The 16681-nt window shown below is 41.9% G+C and overlaps 1 protein-coding gene across 1 annotated transcript in view; it reads right to left on the bottom strand.

Moving 5' to 3' along the window:
• The window catches only part of adarb2 (adenosine deaminase RNA specific B2 (inactive)), a 270798-nt gene extending 257021 nt beyond the window's left edge, over positions 1-13777 (bottom strand). Inside the window, exon 1 of the mRNA XM_051940312.1 lies at positions 13200-13777. Coding sequence (XP_051796272.1) covers positions 13200-13302 — 103 coding nt within the window. The 5' untranslated portion in view covers positions 13303-13777. The remainder of the gene's footprint in view (positions 1-13199) is intronic.
• Positions 13778-16681: the final 2904 nt, after the last annotated feature.

Raw genomic sequence — 16681 nt, 5'->3', positions numbered from 1 at the left:
ACATTTAACTGGCTGTTGGAGGCGTGCTGTGCAGCACTTGAGAAACAAAATACTACAAATTAGTTTCCCTTTGGTGGGGTCATGACAAAACTGAAGGAATCTACAGGTCTTTTAGCCACACTGATTAAAACTATACTATAAAGTAGATATTAATTCACCTCAAAGCTACTATCTGTATTTATTTACATCACGAGCATCTGAATTTGTATTCAGATTATGCCATTAAATAGCAGACTTTACACTAGAAACAGCTCTTGTGTAATTTTCTGTGGTAAAACTGTTACATAGTTTATCTTCCAATGAAACATATAAGTTAACATTATGTTTTAACCATATAAATCCTATTTTTCTTTGATTACTCAGCGTTGTGAATGTATTAAAGAGAGGTGAAAAGAATAGAAATGTTTGTCTGAAAAGTTAATGATGATTAGATAATAAGGAAGACGTTGAAATAGGACAAAAAAGACAGGGACTGCATAATTTTCATAAAGATAAAGAAAAAAATTGTTTGTTCAAAGTGTCTTTTATAACAAATTAGGGCTGGGCGATAAATCGAATTAATTCGATTAATTCACGTTTTTTAAAACCTGACGATTTGAAAATTTGCGAAATCGTAAAAACGAGGCGAGCTTAAAGATATAACAATACAGATTCTTCTGCTTTTCACGACTTGTGCACTGGCGTTTATTTCCGCCTCTCATCTCCTTCCGCCAAAATACTCACACCCCCGTCATGGCGGACAGAACAGCAGACGAAGAGTTGGTTGCGAGAAAAGGGCCTCATGTTACATCGATTCTATGGAAGTGGTTCGGCTTTGACAAGACTGACACAGAGCAAACTACAGTCATGTGCAAGGTTTGCAAAAGTACTGTGAAAACGAAGAGTAGCAGCACAACTAACCTCTTTCAGCACCTCCGGCAGAGGCATCCTAAAGAATGGGAAGAGTGCTCGCAGCTACGGGAGTGCGGCATGGCTAGCACTAGCCATAGCAAACAGACCACAAAGAAACAACAAAAATCGATTAAATCATAATCGTCCAAGATGACAAAAAAATAAATAAAAATTGAGATTTTATTTTTTGGCCATATCGCCCAGCCCTATAACAAATGTGGCCAAAATCTGAGCAGCTCCCTTCCTTTTCCACCATTTACACTCTCCTTAACTTCAGTCCCTCTGCTACCCTCAAGCCATGCAAGGTGCCATGTAGGCTCCAGTAATGGATTAGGAGGTAAAAATAACATTTGTACAACATCAGCAAAAGCTTTATCCTACACTCCACAAATAATCTGGTGAAATGTTACTGAGCATGAACCTCACCGAGTGTCTCGTGTGCTCTTGCTGCAAAAATGTTCCATGTTGTCCATGTCTGTTCCTATCCAAATAATGTATTTGTTTACCTCTCGAGCAGATACACAACCACATCATTATTTAGAGGAATGGCAGACAGCTGCAAGCTAAAGTGTAGCAAAGCTGTTCAAGCAGCTGATGTGCAGCAGGATTTTTCCAACACCCAACACTACAATAAAGATGTTTTTTGCTGGCGTATCTCTGGCAGCATCTTACACAATATACCTTGTTTCTAAATATGGAATGGTGGGGATGTAGGTCCATCTGTGCCAGCAATTCAGGGACTCTTTCAACCCCGAGATATCCTCCCTCTTTGTCCTTTACGCAAGAAAACATTCGTAGCCTCGGGTCCTGCACACCCTTCACCAACAGCTCCAGCCCCAAAGCACCACTGTCAGAGAGGTAGAGGAGGGGGTGGGGATGAAATTCTCCATCATGCCAAAGCCCATCCAAGCAGACCCATGCCAAAGCACCATGTGTGTACAAACAATTCAACTGAATCCGACTGGATGTATACTCAGGCCTTATCTGGGCGAAGCCAAATACACTCTGAGCTATCAAAGGCAATGGATGAGTGATTGGAACTCTCAGTTTTTCGGGCAAATGCAAACACATCTATTACGCTCCACTACTTCAAGCTGTACAAATCAAAATCAGGGCAGCAAGGAGGAAAAATAAACACCACGCTGTGTGACTGTTAAGAAACTTGGAAAACAGGACTTCGCCTATCGCACGGATCAGCCCAGAGGTAAATAAAACTCCAACTGGACCATCGCTGGCCAACTCTGTGGTGATATGCACAACATCAGACGCAGTTAATGCAGGCAAAGATTTTTTCTAAATACCTTTTAAAGGATTTGTCAGATAAGCGTGTTGGTCGCTCCTAGAAGGAGCCCCTAAAGGCTGCTAGAATCGATGGGTGAGAGAGGGATTTACTGTAGGGTGAAGAGGGGAAAAACTGTTATTTAATGCTCACATGTGAGCAGAATAATGAAGCAGCCAGAAAGCTCACATGTGTGCACTCATCATTATCAACACACTAATCTACCATTAAGCAGTTCCATCAGCCACACACATCTAATGTGTATTTACCGTTTACTGTGATTCCACCATCATCACATATAGTCATCTTATCCTCACACAAAGTGAGATTAAGGTATCACAGTGCAAAAAAAACAAACAAAAAAAAACTGTATACATGCATAGTAACACAGGTCATGACATCAAACTCTTGTCTAGACAGAGATAATAGTTTCCCACAAAAGCTCACCACGTATCATATGTCTTAATCCATCGGGGATATGCTGCATTATCAGTGTTTTATTACAAATACAGACAAAGGCACAACGGACCACAACTTACAAGAGTGACACTCTGTTTCTAAAAAGTTTGTCTTCATTTTTAGCTTTTCAAAAACAACCGAATTTGGAGAAAATATTGATGAAGTAGTGAGTTCAAGAAGAAACAATTAGCATATCCAGCTAATCAGCTCATTAGATCCTAGAGTGGGGTTAAAACTTCAATTTGTGGGGATACAGGTTATATAAAAAATAAATAAATAAACACAGTTTACAACAAGAACTCCTCCTGTACAGCGTTTCATCCTTGATACTAAGATATTACGATTTTGAATAAAATTAGCAGCTCTGTCCTGCTTTTTATTGGATTCCACGAGCCCAGACTGTGTTTCCACTGGCAGCACTGGTGTTACCAACTTTTTGGGTAAAGCATTAATAAATCTTGCGAGCTGATGCCTCAGATTTGCAGTAATGTAAAAATTGACAGTGACTCAACAATATATTTTGCAAAATATTTAAACTTCAAAACATATTCATTTTGTCACCAGTCTTTTAGTAGAGGTTGACTGAAATCACTCCTATAAACTGGGCACACGCTACAATATATACACACCAATGTTCACTAAATGCCTCACATGCAGGCTACAGTAGGAGTTAGCTATGCAGCTGTGCACAGAGAAGCCTCTAGTCTCCATTCAGATACTGACTCAGACAGCGGTACGTTCATAAATGACTTTGAAAATACTAAAATCAGGTGTTGTAATGTCGGATTTACCCAACATGAAACCAAGTGATTTTATATGAGTGGCTGTTTTCTTTGAGTAGTGCTTTCTAAGAACACAGCACACTTTAAACCAAAACAGCCTAATCAACATCACGCACTCGCACAAATCATCCATCCATCCATTCTCTATACACCGCTTTATCCTCACTAGGGTCGCGGGGGGTGCTGGAGTCTATCCCAGCTGACTCGGGCGAAGGCAGGGGACACCCTGGACAGGTCACCAGTCTGTCACAGGGCTACATATACAGACACACAATCACACCTACGGGCAATTTAGAGTCATCAATTAACCTCAGCATATTTTTGGACTGTGGGAGGAAGCCGGAGTGCCCGGAGAAAACCCACACATGCACAGGGAGAACATGCAAACTCCATACAGAAAGATCCCAGGCCCACCCCGGGATTTGAACCGGGGATCTTCTTGCTGCAAGGCGACAATGCTAACCACTACCCACTGTCGCACAAATCAGACCATGTAAAACCTGTACTCGTTCACTCTCAAAACACAGTCTGGAGCCTTGTTCCACAGGTTTGTGAATCAGCAGCACAAGAAAAACTCATCATCCAAGATAGCATCCATTATCTAAATATTGGCATTGTCGTACAAAAAGCCTTACAAATGAAACATTCTATACAAACAATAAAGTCCTAATGTAGCTTTAAATTTCAATGAAACACTCTTGCATGTCATAGCTTGACACTGCAATATAAAAACAACATGATTTCTTTGTTTCCAAGTCTTCTCCGACTATTATTGAAACAGCAGGATTTTAGCCCTGGACCTTTTAGCTTTAGCTTCAGTATTTTGGCCCAACATTGCGTATGTATTTATACACTGCTAATACAAAAAAATTAGATCCACAGAACCACAACAATTTGCAACCAACTCATGGAGCTAATGCTGGATAAATTAGCTGAACACAGCAAAACTGATCATTTCTAGCAAGTAATGGGAATCCTACTGTTGTTTAAAGATGTCTGAAAGCACTTGTTTGAAAGATTAGCAATAATTTCAAGCAGTAGATCTGACACTGTTATTTTGACCAGTCCATTCTTGGCAAAAACAGAATCTATACTGGCACATCTAAAGCTGAAGAGCTTGAAGCTAACTCGTGCTAGCTGTCCAAGACATGGAGCAGTGTACTAGTCTTCTCAAGCTGCTCACATTCATATTAATGACCTACAAAAGATGGACAGGAGTGATTACAGTGACTGAGTGTCCACCTCAAACCAAGTTGTGTGGAGTAACGTCAAGGTTAAGATAGGTTTCTTCGAGAAAGACCTGCTGCAGTTTGTGCTCACGCACCCACTTGCAAAAATGAATTCGTTTGGAGGTTGTTAAAGGTGTAGGATTCTCTCCGACCTCCGGAGAGGGTCCTCAGGAGAGGCTCTCTTGTAAAATGCTCCATCTTATTAATGGAAATAAATGCTGTTAGCGCCCCACCCCTCCTCATCGCCCATCCCCCCCCCCCCAGCAATAAGACGTGTCTATTCTTGGCTAAAGTCCCCTTCATTAACGTTATCTCAAATAGGCACCCAGTCTGATGGCGAGAGAAGGGACGGCGAGCGGTTAAGCTGCTTCATCCAATTTCATTATTCCATATGAGGCGGGGTATCAGTATTAACTTTGCTATGTCAGCACAGCACACGGGGCAGTTGTGCTGTCGTGTGACTCAAGCATGACAGAAGTGCAGAGGTTTAAGTCACACGGAGTCAACAGCGCACATCGGCCAGCTGATCAGATGCTGACAAAGGCCGTTCACCTGTTTGTGATTTTTAATTTTCAAACGCACTCATGGCTGACTCGCTGTATTTTGGACTGAGCTCATGAATCGGCAGGAAGCTTTATTTCGTGCCCAAACTCACACCTTCTTTAGCTCTTTCCTGCTTATGAAATATGTCCCTTTTCATAGCAGCAGGTAGCGTGCTGAGAATCCACACATAGGACAACAATAGCAGGGTGCTGCTGAAATGAGAGGCAGGAAAAGAGAGAGAGAGGGAGAGAGAGAGAGAGAGAGAGAGAGAGAGAGAGAGAGAGAGAGAGAGAGAGAGAGAGAGAGAGAGAGAGAGTCAGAAATGAAAAAAGAAAACAATAAAGAGAGAAAGAAAGAGAGGAGAGGGGTGAAGAAAGTGTGAAACTGCAGACCGTCAAATGATCTGGCCTCTCTCCAGGCATGATGACTCAGGGATGATGGCACAGTTAGAGCTAATTAGGATCATAAACTGGAGAAATGTTTTGCCACCATGATGTGTGGGGTGCTTCCACGCTATTGGCAGGACTTCACATTCAACGTGAGAGCTTCTCTTAATAGCATGCTAAATGTATTTTAGGAATAAACGAAAAAAATCAGCTGCCTTGAACCAACAGCTACGCTAAAAAGTGTCCTTTTTTTGTGACTGAATCACATCCGGTGCGGAATCACAAGACTTGTTTGGTGAAATACGCTGATGAAGTCAACACCGGACCATTCTGTGTCTGAAGCTGACGCAAGATCAGGCATGGAGAGGACGGTTTAAGTGACATTTGGAGGAAATCAAGGACATGATTATATCAGAGGATGGGAGGACATGTCCCATCACAGTTAAAAATACTATTTTTTTTGTATTTCATTTTTGTAAACCAAGTTTAGGTGCCAAATTCAGCCAGGTAAAAACAAATTTTGATTAAAAAAGTGCTTTATAATGAGCAGCATTCTATTGATTAGTCATTGTTTGTTTTCTTTTACGCTGAGGGTACATATAGTTTGCTCAACAATATTGTTTTGGTGTAGGGGACTGGATGCCTAAGAGGGAATCTTAATAGACCTCACCTGTATGCTTTTTAGATTAAAATATATATATATATATCTTCACCATATTTGACTGCTTATCTTCACATCTTTATCTCTCAAGTTTCTCTTTCAAATCTCAATTTAACAAACATTTACTTTCATTTGCTTTAATTGAAGAACCCCTGACTTCATTATGTACCCTCCACTTCTGAAACCACATCTGTATCTCTGGAACAAACACAGGTATCAAGCTGGAGGTCTGGATCCATACAAGAGGTCACAGGACGAATCAACAGTGGCAAGATAATTGCCAATTTTGTTCTGTTTTCTTATTAACGACCACACATAAAACAATTCAATGCCTGGGAAAGAAAAGATCACACGCTGCTTGAAAATAGTAACTGAAAATAAATATGTAAATATTTGAGGAGTCCAGGTTCAAAATTGTGAGAATTTTCTTTTGTTCTTCACCCTAAATATTGCAAACTAAATCATTTGGTTTCTAGACAGCTAAGCAGGCAAAACAATACCTTTAAAGGCATCATCCTGTGCTCTGGGAAACAGTGATGGACATGTTTTTGACATTTTATAGACCAAACAGCTAATGGATTATTAAAGAAAACTGCTGTCACATTATTCAACAAATAGAAGTAATTCTGAATCGCAGCCCTGTTTGAAACAAAAACAAAAGGTTTATAACTGCAATCGTAAATACTGCAACTTGATAAACAAATCAGAAGCCTGTTGCTCCGAAAACATCAAAGATTTCCGCTCGTTCCAACTGTTGTGATGCGTTCGCTAAGTGCTTAATACAAAGTCGCATTAGAGCGCTCAGTCGATTTCGCTGCTTGCGTCCGACGCCACCTCACAATCGCCTGACAGTTGCTACGAGGCGGCTCCGCTCTCTGCAGCTCTCTCATGTTGCGTTGTCTAGTGGACTGCAGACGCACAAACACTGACAGGAAACGATAATGCTGCTGACTTGCCGCGCTACATCTTTGTTTATGAGGACTGACAGCTCCCTGCAAACGCCAGCACACTGCACACTCCGACAGGAAAAACACACACCCAGACGGCACTGATACACACTCGCACACGCATGCAGACAAATTAACACAGGGAGGCATCATCTGATACACTCGGAAGCATCATTCCTATTGCAGCGACACACACATTAGCCGTGTAACAGTTCTCAAATGTCTCCCATAAAGTAGTCACTGTTTTGAAAGCTGTTGTGGACAGATAGATGGAGCGTGACACACGACTAACTCAATTAAACTTCTGTGTTTTTGTCGTCATAGCAACAAGTGCAACAAGTTATTTGCAATGTGAGTAATACCCTTATCTTTCCAACTGTGGGAGTCATCAAACAACAGACTAATTAACTTAAGTGTCACCTTCTGAATTTTTTAAATCTGCATCTGTGCTTTTGATACTTGTGATTCACTTTCTGCACAACCTGACTGAGGCGGCTCCCAGCAGCAGTGTGTTATTGAGACATTTTGGCATGAAATTTGTTTTCTGAGCCTGAACTTTAAGTACAATTCCTCACTGCCGAGCTCCAAAAAGCCAAGAGGGACTATTACGAGATAATTACTAATTATGCTAATGTGCTAAAGTTGTGCTATTCCTTTTCCTTGGTCATTTTATCAGCTGTCCTCAAGAGACCACAGTCAGTAGTAATAACCTTTATTCCCTCGGCTAAATGCTCAGTCAGTTAGAGGACGCCGTGTCCTAAACCGCCGACTACTCCGCCGCTACCCTTAATCAGGAAGTGCCTGTAAATTCACAAAGCCATGCATGCGCACACAGAGGAGCGCCGCGCCGTTTCCATCGGCACTGACCTTCATTAACCTCATAAATGCCAGCGGTGTTTCCGTCGCAGCTCTTAATGCGGTTATCAGCACAAACACAAACAAATGTGACAGAAGAGTTTCGGGGCTAAAACTAGAGCTTTACATCTGTGAAATACATCTCATTCCCTCTCCCTCAACACGAGCACAGTCTGCATGACATTGGACTGTCCCAACATGGAAACCAGCACCGCTAACTACTGCGAACCACAACCACAACCACCCCCGCTGTGAATGAACCTACATTAGGCAATTGGTGGCACGGACAATTTGCAAAACGCAGCAAGATGCGCATTTACTTGAGTCCTCTGGCTGTCTCTGTCCTGCTGGGCAGTGACTTTATTTATGAATGGCTTGTACATGTAGGCCAATGCAGAGAATATACTGTACCACTGCAGGCATATGTTTACAGGGACTAAATCTGCACCAGAAACAGAAAATAATTCTGGTTAAAAATAATCTTGAGACTGAATGAAATATCAGCCAGACAGGAAACACTCTCCTCACACTTCTCGTACACTTCAGCAGCACTCCACTACAGATTGTACACATTTGGACTGTTTCTACTAATATAACTTGAGTGTAATCATTTGGCATTGAGCATATTCCTGACTATTTTTTCTCTTCTTTTATTACTCACATCTAGCTTTTTATTTGTGCCATCACTCAGCCCACAACAAGCACCACATGCATACTGTGCTCTATATTAAAGAGAGCTCTGTTCGAAATTTGCATTTAGTTTTCTTTTGCAATTCTACAGTTGTTTTAAAAAAAAACCTTGCAGCTGCAATTTTATTTCACATTTTTAGGGGCTTTATTTGACAGATGATCGCAGACAGGCAAACAGGAAATGACAGGAGAAAAATGGGCATGACATTCAACGTGTGTCCATGCAGCTGGAATCAAACCGAGGACTTCGCTTGTAGCTGCAAGATGTAAACAACGCATGAAGAAGGAACAAACGCTGAATCACGTGAGGTTCAAAGCCAATTTTAGAGTGATGTGTAAGCTACAAGATGTGTAAATTCAGTAGAGGTCCACAAAAAAGCTGCAAATCATCAGTCAAAAGCAATAAAGATTTTTTGGAGTGGCATCACAGTTGTGCAGCTTCAACAAATACTAAAGAACCACAACATCCCTGGTAAGCTGGAAACTTTTGCTACAAACCTTCTTATAATTCTGAAAATGCAATAAATGGAAAATGGCAAAAAAAAAAACATCTAAAGAAGAAAAACTCTGAAGACAAAGTGAGGCAGAGAAACTAATTAAAAGAGATTTCCTACATATTGTGTATACGTTGTAACAGTAGTTATCCTCTTCTAAAGGCTGCAGTTCCTCATATTTGAACTTAAACGCAGCTATCTGAATCCATCCTAAACACATTACAACACATGCCATGTTGGAAATGGAAGGTTTTCATCCCGCGGTGACAGTTTTGTGTTAAACTAAATCCCTGCATGCACAAACACACCTGCCTGGGTTGTTGGATTCCCGATGCAGGTTGTGTTCTCAGCCTCTGCTCTCCATCCTGACCTCTGCCCTCACCTCAACACCGCCTCCATCACTGCCTCCCATGTGAAGGGGGAAGTGGATGATACCGTACAGCCAGAGTTTCCGCTCACTCTTTCCTCCTCTGCTCCGCTAGATGTCACACAGTCAGAGAGCATCGGGGCGTGGGAGCGAGGATCTCGATGGCGATCGACTCCTCCGCCCCGCTAATGTCTCCTCTGGCCTCAGCAGAACGTGGACGCTCAGGAGACCTTCGTCCTCGGTGCCCTGCGCCTCGTCCTCTGTCCTGCCTCAACTTCCACCAGCCTCGACCCCTTCTGCCGCCACCTCTCCAGGAACGGGAGCGAAAACATTAATTGCTACATAAATTACGTTACACTCTGTGTTTTTCACATTTCCCCCTCGGCGCTCTTGATGCTACGCTGATATACTGTACTGAGAGTACAGGGTGATCGGTGTGGCTGTAAAAAAATAATGTTGGCCTATAAATCTCTGCCGTGCTTATTTTTGTTCATAAAAAAAGCACATTGTGGGTAAAAGAGAAGGAATATGTTGTACATATGGCACAGTGTAAGGTCGCATCACACTGATGATTGACAGCTATGATTCTGCAGACAGTTAAAAAAAAAAAAAAAAAGGGATGTGCTACAGCCACCCAGATGTTCGTGAACATGATTTTATTTGTGGCACCGACATCCCTTCAGGGACATAACCTCAAATCACGAGGCTGTGATTAATTAAGAGGCTGAGCCACAGTATGTCCATGAATGAGTGACGACACTGGTCAAACACTGCACTTAAGAGACGGCAAACAAACGCACAACGAGGCACGCGTCCACACAACACCGGGCTGACAGCAGCATTGTAACCTGAACAATACGAGGAGGCAGCAGCTGGCAAACAGCTAAAAACACAGCTGAGAGATTCAATACGGGTGTGTGATTTCTAGGAATCCTGAGCAGAAACGGGGCCTGGCTGCCAGAAAAAGGACGTGAGCAAATAAATCTCTGACATGTAATCTTCACTCTTTGGTTATTTGTTTTGCCCATCTAGAAATGAGCAACAAAAAAAAATGAGGAGTTTGGTAGAAAAGAAATTAATGGAAGTCAAGGGAGAAATCTGCTTACAAGCATTTGAATACACACACAGGTTTTAGCGAGTCCATCTACAAATAATCTGCAGCCTTTTTAAGAGATTAAGCCCCAAATGCCATGAATAATCCCTCTGTGATTTTTTTTTTTTGGCCTTAAGATCTATAAAAATAATTGTGTGGAAATCTAGAGATGATGATCAGTTGGCATTTGAGATGAAGGATGATGACGATTAAAAAAAGAAAAACTCCTGGTCTGGCTTTGCGTTATTTGTGGTCAAGTTATTTAGGAAGCTTTGAAATATATCGATATACAACAACGAGACGTGGAAAACAGACCTGACTGCTTGTTTGAGCTGCAGTCAGTCCACCTCCTGCAGCTGTGGACGAGTCGGCGGCCATCAGCACTTCCCACAGACACAGTTCATTTACAAGCGGCCCCTGAACTGGCCCCTAATGTCCCGTGTTATCAGAATGAATCAGCGGCGTTGATAAATTAGCCGCTCGGAAACACGCTGCGAAGGCCCGTCAGCTAATGTGCGCACGTTTGTGTGATACTCATATGCAATGCTTAATGTTGTGGAACCAATTCTGTCGTTTCCATTATGTAAATACATTTGCCTCAGCACTATATTTTATGTATTGTCTCCCTTGTCTCAATTACTTGGGCTATTAAAAATCAAGAGGTTATGGAAATGAGGTGCAGTTGTCTGTTTGTAGTTTGATGACAAGTGCAAAGTGTTTATGAAAGCTCGTTATGCATTCAATTGCAGTCGGATTCGTCAGCACGCTCCGAGCGTTCATCCATATTCCACAATGCAATGGGGTGGCACGTCAGCATCTTCAAGCACAAACAGTCATGTTATCATCGGTTGTACATATAAATAAATAAAGGTAAATGCTGTTTTATGGAGCTCTCCCCTCCTTCCATGGAGGTGGTGGAAAATGTGAAACAAGGAGAAAAAAAAATCGAGGCGCGTTTGTGGCCTGTGCCAGAGCAAATAAGCGTTTGATGATTCAGTTTGGGGAACTTACTGATAATTAGCCAAAATACCTGAGGAAATAATCAAGGAGAATTTCTTTAGCAGCAGTTAGGCTTTTTCTTTTTTTTTTTCTAGAAATCAAAGCTTTCCCTGATATATAACGTCTATTTTCATCTTTTCAAAATGTCATTTTGCTCATTTTAATCTGTGAAGTGCAACATGAAATAAAACTGCTCAGCAATCACAGATTAATTTAAAGAGTGAACAACGCTGTGTAGTCAGCTGTGACCGTTTTAAAACAGAGAGAGTACAAGATCTCAATGAGAGAAGTGGCAAAATGTTTCAGCAGTCGAATGCTGTGAATTGTATTATTTGAAATTATTATTACTGAAGTAAAGGCGTACCGAACACTGCATAACGGTGTGTTTGTCATTGCTAGAAATGCTGTGGGTCTGCAGGGCTTAAAACCACACATGGGATATGTTTACCATGAACCCCGTCAGCATCCATTACAGTACGGCTGCACACAGACGCTCAGTGGTAGGGGGAAAAGCCACGGTTATTATGTTACAGTCACTGAAAATCTGCATGCTTTTCTATTTTCATTACAGATCTAATTGATTATGTTACAGTATGTCTGAGTTTGTTAATACACTCACTTCTTCATTAGCGAATCCTTACAGCAGGCTCAAAGAGAGGAATTTTTTTAAAAAAGGACAAAAGTAAAAATAGTGACATAAAATGAAAATATTATTCTGAGGCATAAAACAACTAATGGTATTTTTGTGCTCCTTTGTCTTCCTGTTGCAGGCCCACAAGTCAAACTTGAGATGCTTCAGTGTTCAGTATAGCAGCAGAGCAGCAGAGTTCAAGCCTCTAATGAGCTAAAAACATTTTCTATGAGGCAACAGAAAAAGAGAATTATCACTGCTGTGTTTCACCATGTTTAGCACTGTGCATTTAAATGTAGAGATGTTTACTTCCTTTGCCTGCTGCTTTATTACAGTGCAGCTGTGCATTGAGATATTTAAGCCAATAATAAAAATGGAGTTATTTAAATTATAAAAGGAAGTTAAACAGAATCTCTTTTTAAAATTGAGCTTGTCAAATAAAGCCTCCTTCTTATTAAAAGCACCTTCAAACCTCTATTAAAGCGGTTTAATAGTTGAATTTCGCCCTTCTCCCGGTGAATGTTTGGCACAATGAAGTCTTTGTGAGGGAAATAAACGCAGCAGCAACTAAACTTTGCAGGAGAAAAGACGATGCGTCATTTAAAGCCGCCGCCGCAGCTGCTGTTAAATTTACGTCCATCCAACACGGAGGTAATCGTGAGTTTCATTTGTTTCAACATTTCTAAACGCACAAGCCAATAAAAAAAAAAAAAAAACCGCCGCCGGAGCGCAGAGAGCGGGGATGGAGCAGCTCGGAGGCTGAAGCAGCGCAGGGTCGAGCGGGCTGCCGTGCGCTCCGATGCCCCGCCAAGGTGCGCACGACCTCTGCTTTCACACTGAGGGAAAACAAGTCATGTAAAGTTAGTTTTCGCTTTCTTTTTTTTTCTTTTTACCTTTTCTCTTCGATCGCCTCCTCCTCCTCCGCTTCAGCTTGCATTTGACCTGGCCGCTCTGAGCCCCCGACGCGCGGCTGCTGTTCCCAAGTACGGATGCCATCAGCGCAGCGCAGCGGCGTTTTGGAGCGAAGCGCAGGAATAAACTTGGACTCGGCGGCTCGACTCTCCTTTGTACTTGTCTCGCGTCAGCTTCCGTTGCTCTCTGATAACGCGGCGTCCTCGGGTTTGACGTACTCTCGGACTGTATTTTTTTTTTCTTATCCCTCCAACCCAGAGAGAGAGAGAGAGCGAGAGAGGAGGATGGAGAGAGGAGGGGGGGTCGCGTCTTGCTGTTCCTGTATCACCTCAGAAACTCCAGCTCTCCTCCAGCTCACGGACAGACTGTTCGCAGCGCAGCGTGGCAGCTCTCAGCGGCTCTGTCTGCTTGCGCTCCTCTCTGGCGAGCTTTTTTCCCCCCTCTCTCTTCCGCGCCTCTGCAGAAATTTTGGCATCAGCCACTTTGAATTCAATCATGCAGGACGCCTATCTATTTGCTGCCGAGCTTTCTAATTAGGGTCCAATCCTGGCTGTCTGGGAGGTGTGACATCAGCAGCGACACCCACCAGCTCACACCCCTTCTTCACCCGCTGCTTTTTTGAACAAAAAATATCAACGTTTTGTCTCATCCCTGGCACTTTTTCTGCACTTTTCTGACACTGCAGGGGAACTGTGTTCTTTTCCAACCTCTCCACATGGGGGGTCAGAGGTCAGCCCAGGCAGGGATTGCTGCTTTAGGGCACATCAGCAGACTGGATGCTCTTCAATGTGGGATTCTACATATTTCTATATTCCCTGTATAGAACTCACCACCAACTTCAGGCAAAAAGAACCAAATGGTGCCGATTTTAGAGGAGAAAAAAGACTAAATCTCAGCAGTGAGTCCTCTGTTAGCCGAATCCTTTCCTCCCCTTGTGCAGTTGTGTTTAGGATTTAGGATTTACAGTTTCTTGTAGGATTAGAAATAAATGAGTCGTCTACAAAGGAAGATTACCCTAAGATGCAAAATGTTCAATTAACTGCCCTTTCAAATGCATCTTTCGTCTTTCTGTTTCCCTAAAATTTACTCCGAAAATCCTGTTTTCAAATTTACAGGTGACCTTCAGCACACACGAGGCAAAAAAAAAAAAAAAAAAAAATCTCTCAACTGTGTGCTGCGGCCACAAAGTTGGAAGACTGCGACATTTTGACACTTTTGTGTGAAAGCGCGGTGTCGAGGCTTTCAGAAAGCATTTGTGGTTTGCCTAGCTGCGGGTTATTGTTTTATTCCCCCGGCCTCGGCAGCAGAAGGTCAGGTGTGTGATGGGAGGTGCTGCCGGACACGTTCAGAAGCTCTCCCGGTGAATAAACGTGGATTTGTTAAGGCCTAATCAAGAACGCGACAAGATGGTGCTGTTGTTACTGTCACTTTCCTCACCATGGAATCAAAAACTGAAGAAAAACTGACCCGCTGTTGCCTTTGAATGCTGTTGCTTTCCCTAAAAATGTCCCTTTCCCTTCACAGGGTCCCAGTCTTTTCGCTAAAAAAAAAATAATGCATTTGCTGAAAAACCAGCACGACACGTTTGCTGATGTCAGATTGAAAAGTCACTTTGAGGCTCTGTTGTTGGGTGGAAACATTTCCTCCCAGCCTGAGGGGCAGAGAGAGGGAGAGGGAGGAGAGGGAGGGTGCTGGTCGGCCAGGCTGCAGCCTGCCCTCAGGACGCCCACAAATATCCATGTAAATTGCAGTTTAAGAGAAATCAATATAAGTGACAAGTTGCCAATGCCACTATCTGGGGCAGTAATGAAGGTGTGCTGGCAGGGGGGCTGGAGCATACATAGATAACAGCAAACAGGCGGGGTGGGGCAGAGGTACAGGTTAGAGGCAAGTGCGACACACACACACACTCCTACACACACTTATTTACACACACAAGGTCAGTAGTTGATTGATGGATGCAAAAGTTCCACTAAGTAACTATCCCGGGTTATCTTTACTGTCAGCAGTAACACACCTCCATGTGACGATCACGGCTCAAACCAGTCTGTACCCGACTTCTTTCTACCTCAAGCACTTTTCAAACACAAAGCTACACAGTTTGCTTTTCATAAAAACACGAGCCACCAACAGATTTTTAACTGTGGTCAAATGCGTTCAAAATTTTAGAAATTCCTGAATAGTTTACTTCAACAGAAACACATTACTCACGTCATTGCTTAAAGTATATGAAAATAAAAGAGAAATCAGTGGAATACTATTGTAACACAAATAAATTTGACGGTTTACTGTGGGGTTTGAAGACGGTAAATATCAGTCAACAGATTTTTAAGCTTAACGATATGTGGCAAATTAGGAACATATCAGAGAATTTGTTCTATTGACATTTAAACTAATCTGAATATTTTCCTTATTAATCAGCAATTTTTCTGTAAAAACATTATTTACAGAAGCAACTTCCCAAGGCTTCAGGTTCCATCTTAAAAGAAGTCATTTTGCCTGATCCAAAGTCCAAAAGTCAAAAATGTCCAATTTTCTCTCATATAAAGCAATGAATACCAGTCAATGCTCACAATTAAGAAGCCAGTAGCAGCAAGTGTGTATTTTCTGTTGAATAATTGATTAATAGACTAGTGGAAGTTAGTCCAGACTGTGTTTAGTTCAGGGTTGACCTCAGACTCAAAGATATGGATCTTAATGAGGTTTAAGAGAAACTTAACTGTAATAATTAGAGGTAATATAAAGAGGCAATACACTGATTTAGTATTGTACTTTAGCAACACTCCATGTCCTAAAAGAAACAGATTTTATTTAATGGTAAAACTGTAGAAAGTATGGCAATGATATCTAAATTTTGGTTGTATAAGCTCAACTAAAAATGCACTGCACACAGAGCAGCTCAAAAGCAACAATCATTGGTTATATATAAAGACCTGCATTCTCTCTAACAGTCAGCAGGAGGCGACTCTTCTGGTTGGAAAGTAAGGCCAGATATTACAGAGAGAAATAAGAAAATGTGCCTACTTCTTCCTTAATTTGTTACCTCAGTAAACATTTTCCTAATGAGTTTATGATCACAATCATTAGTTTTAAATCTCCTGCAATTAAACATGATGTTTGTTTTGTAAATTATGATCTAATTTAGAGGAACTTCAATTACTCACTTTTATTAAGGGACGTTATCAGGCGGAGGTTACCTTGTGATCGGCGAGTTGCTGCAGTGTGGGCGTGCATCGTGTCCTTGAGTTCTCAGTGAGATCCGTTTTCTCATCACATCTGGTTTAAAAAAAACAAGAAGGCACCATCAGGGTTGTGTCTCCTGATATCCTATTTTCACGGGGCAGGTTGCACTTTTCACAACAAGCAAGCTAAATCTCATGACTAAAAAGATTCATTTTCTTCCATTACCTTTGTAATGAAAAGTTTTTCTCATTTCATATTTCAGCTATTTCTCAAAACACTT

The sequence above is a fragment of the Acanthochromis polyacanthus genome, chromosome 20 (genome assembly GCF_021347895.1).
Source record: "Acanthochromis polyacanthus isolate Apoly-LR-REF ecotype Palm Island chromosome 20, KAUST_Apoly_ChrSc, whole genome shotgun sequence".
Classification (NCBI taxonomy): Eukaryota; Metazoa; Chordata; class Actinopteri; family Pomacentridae; genus Acanthochromis; species Acanthochromis polyacanthus.
The sequence above is the reverse complement of the archived record's forward strand: the minus strand, read 5'-3'. Positions and strand labels throughout refer to the sequence as shown.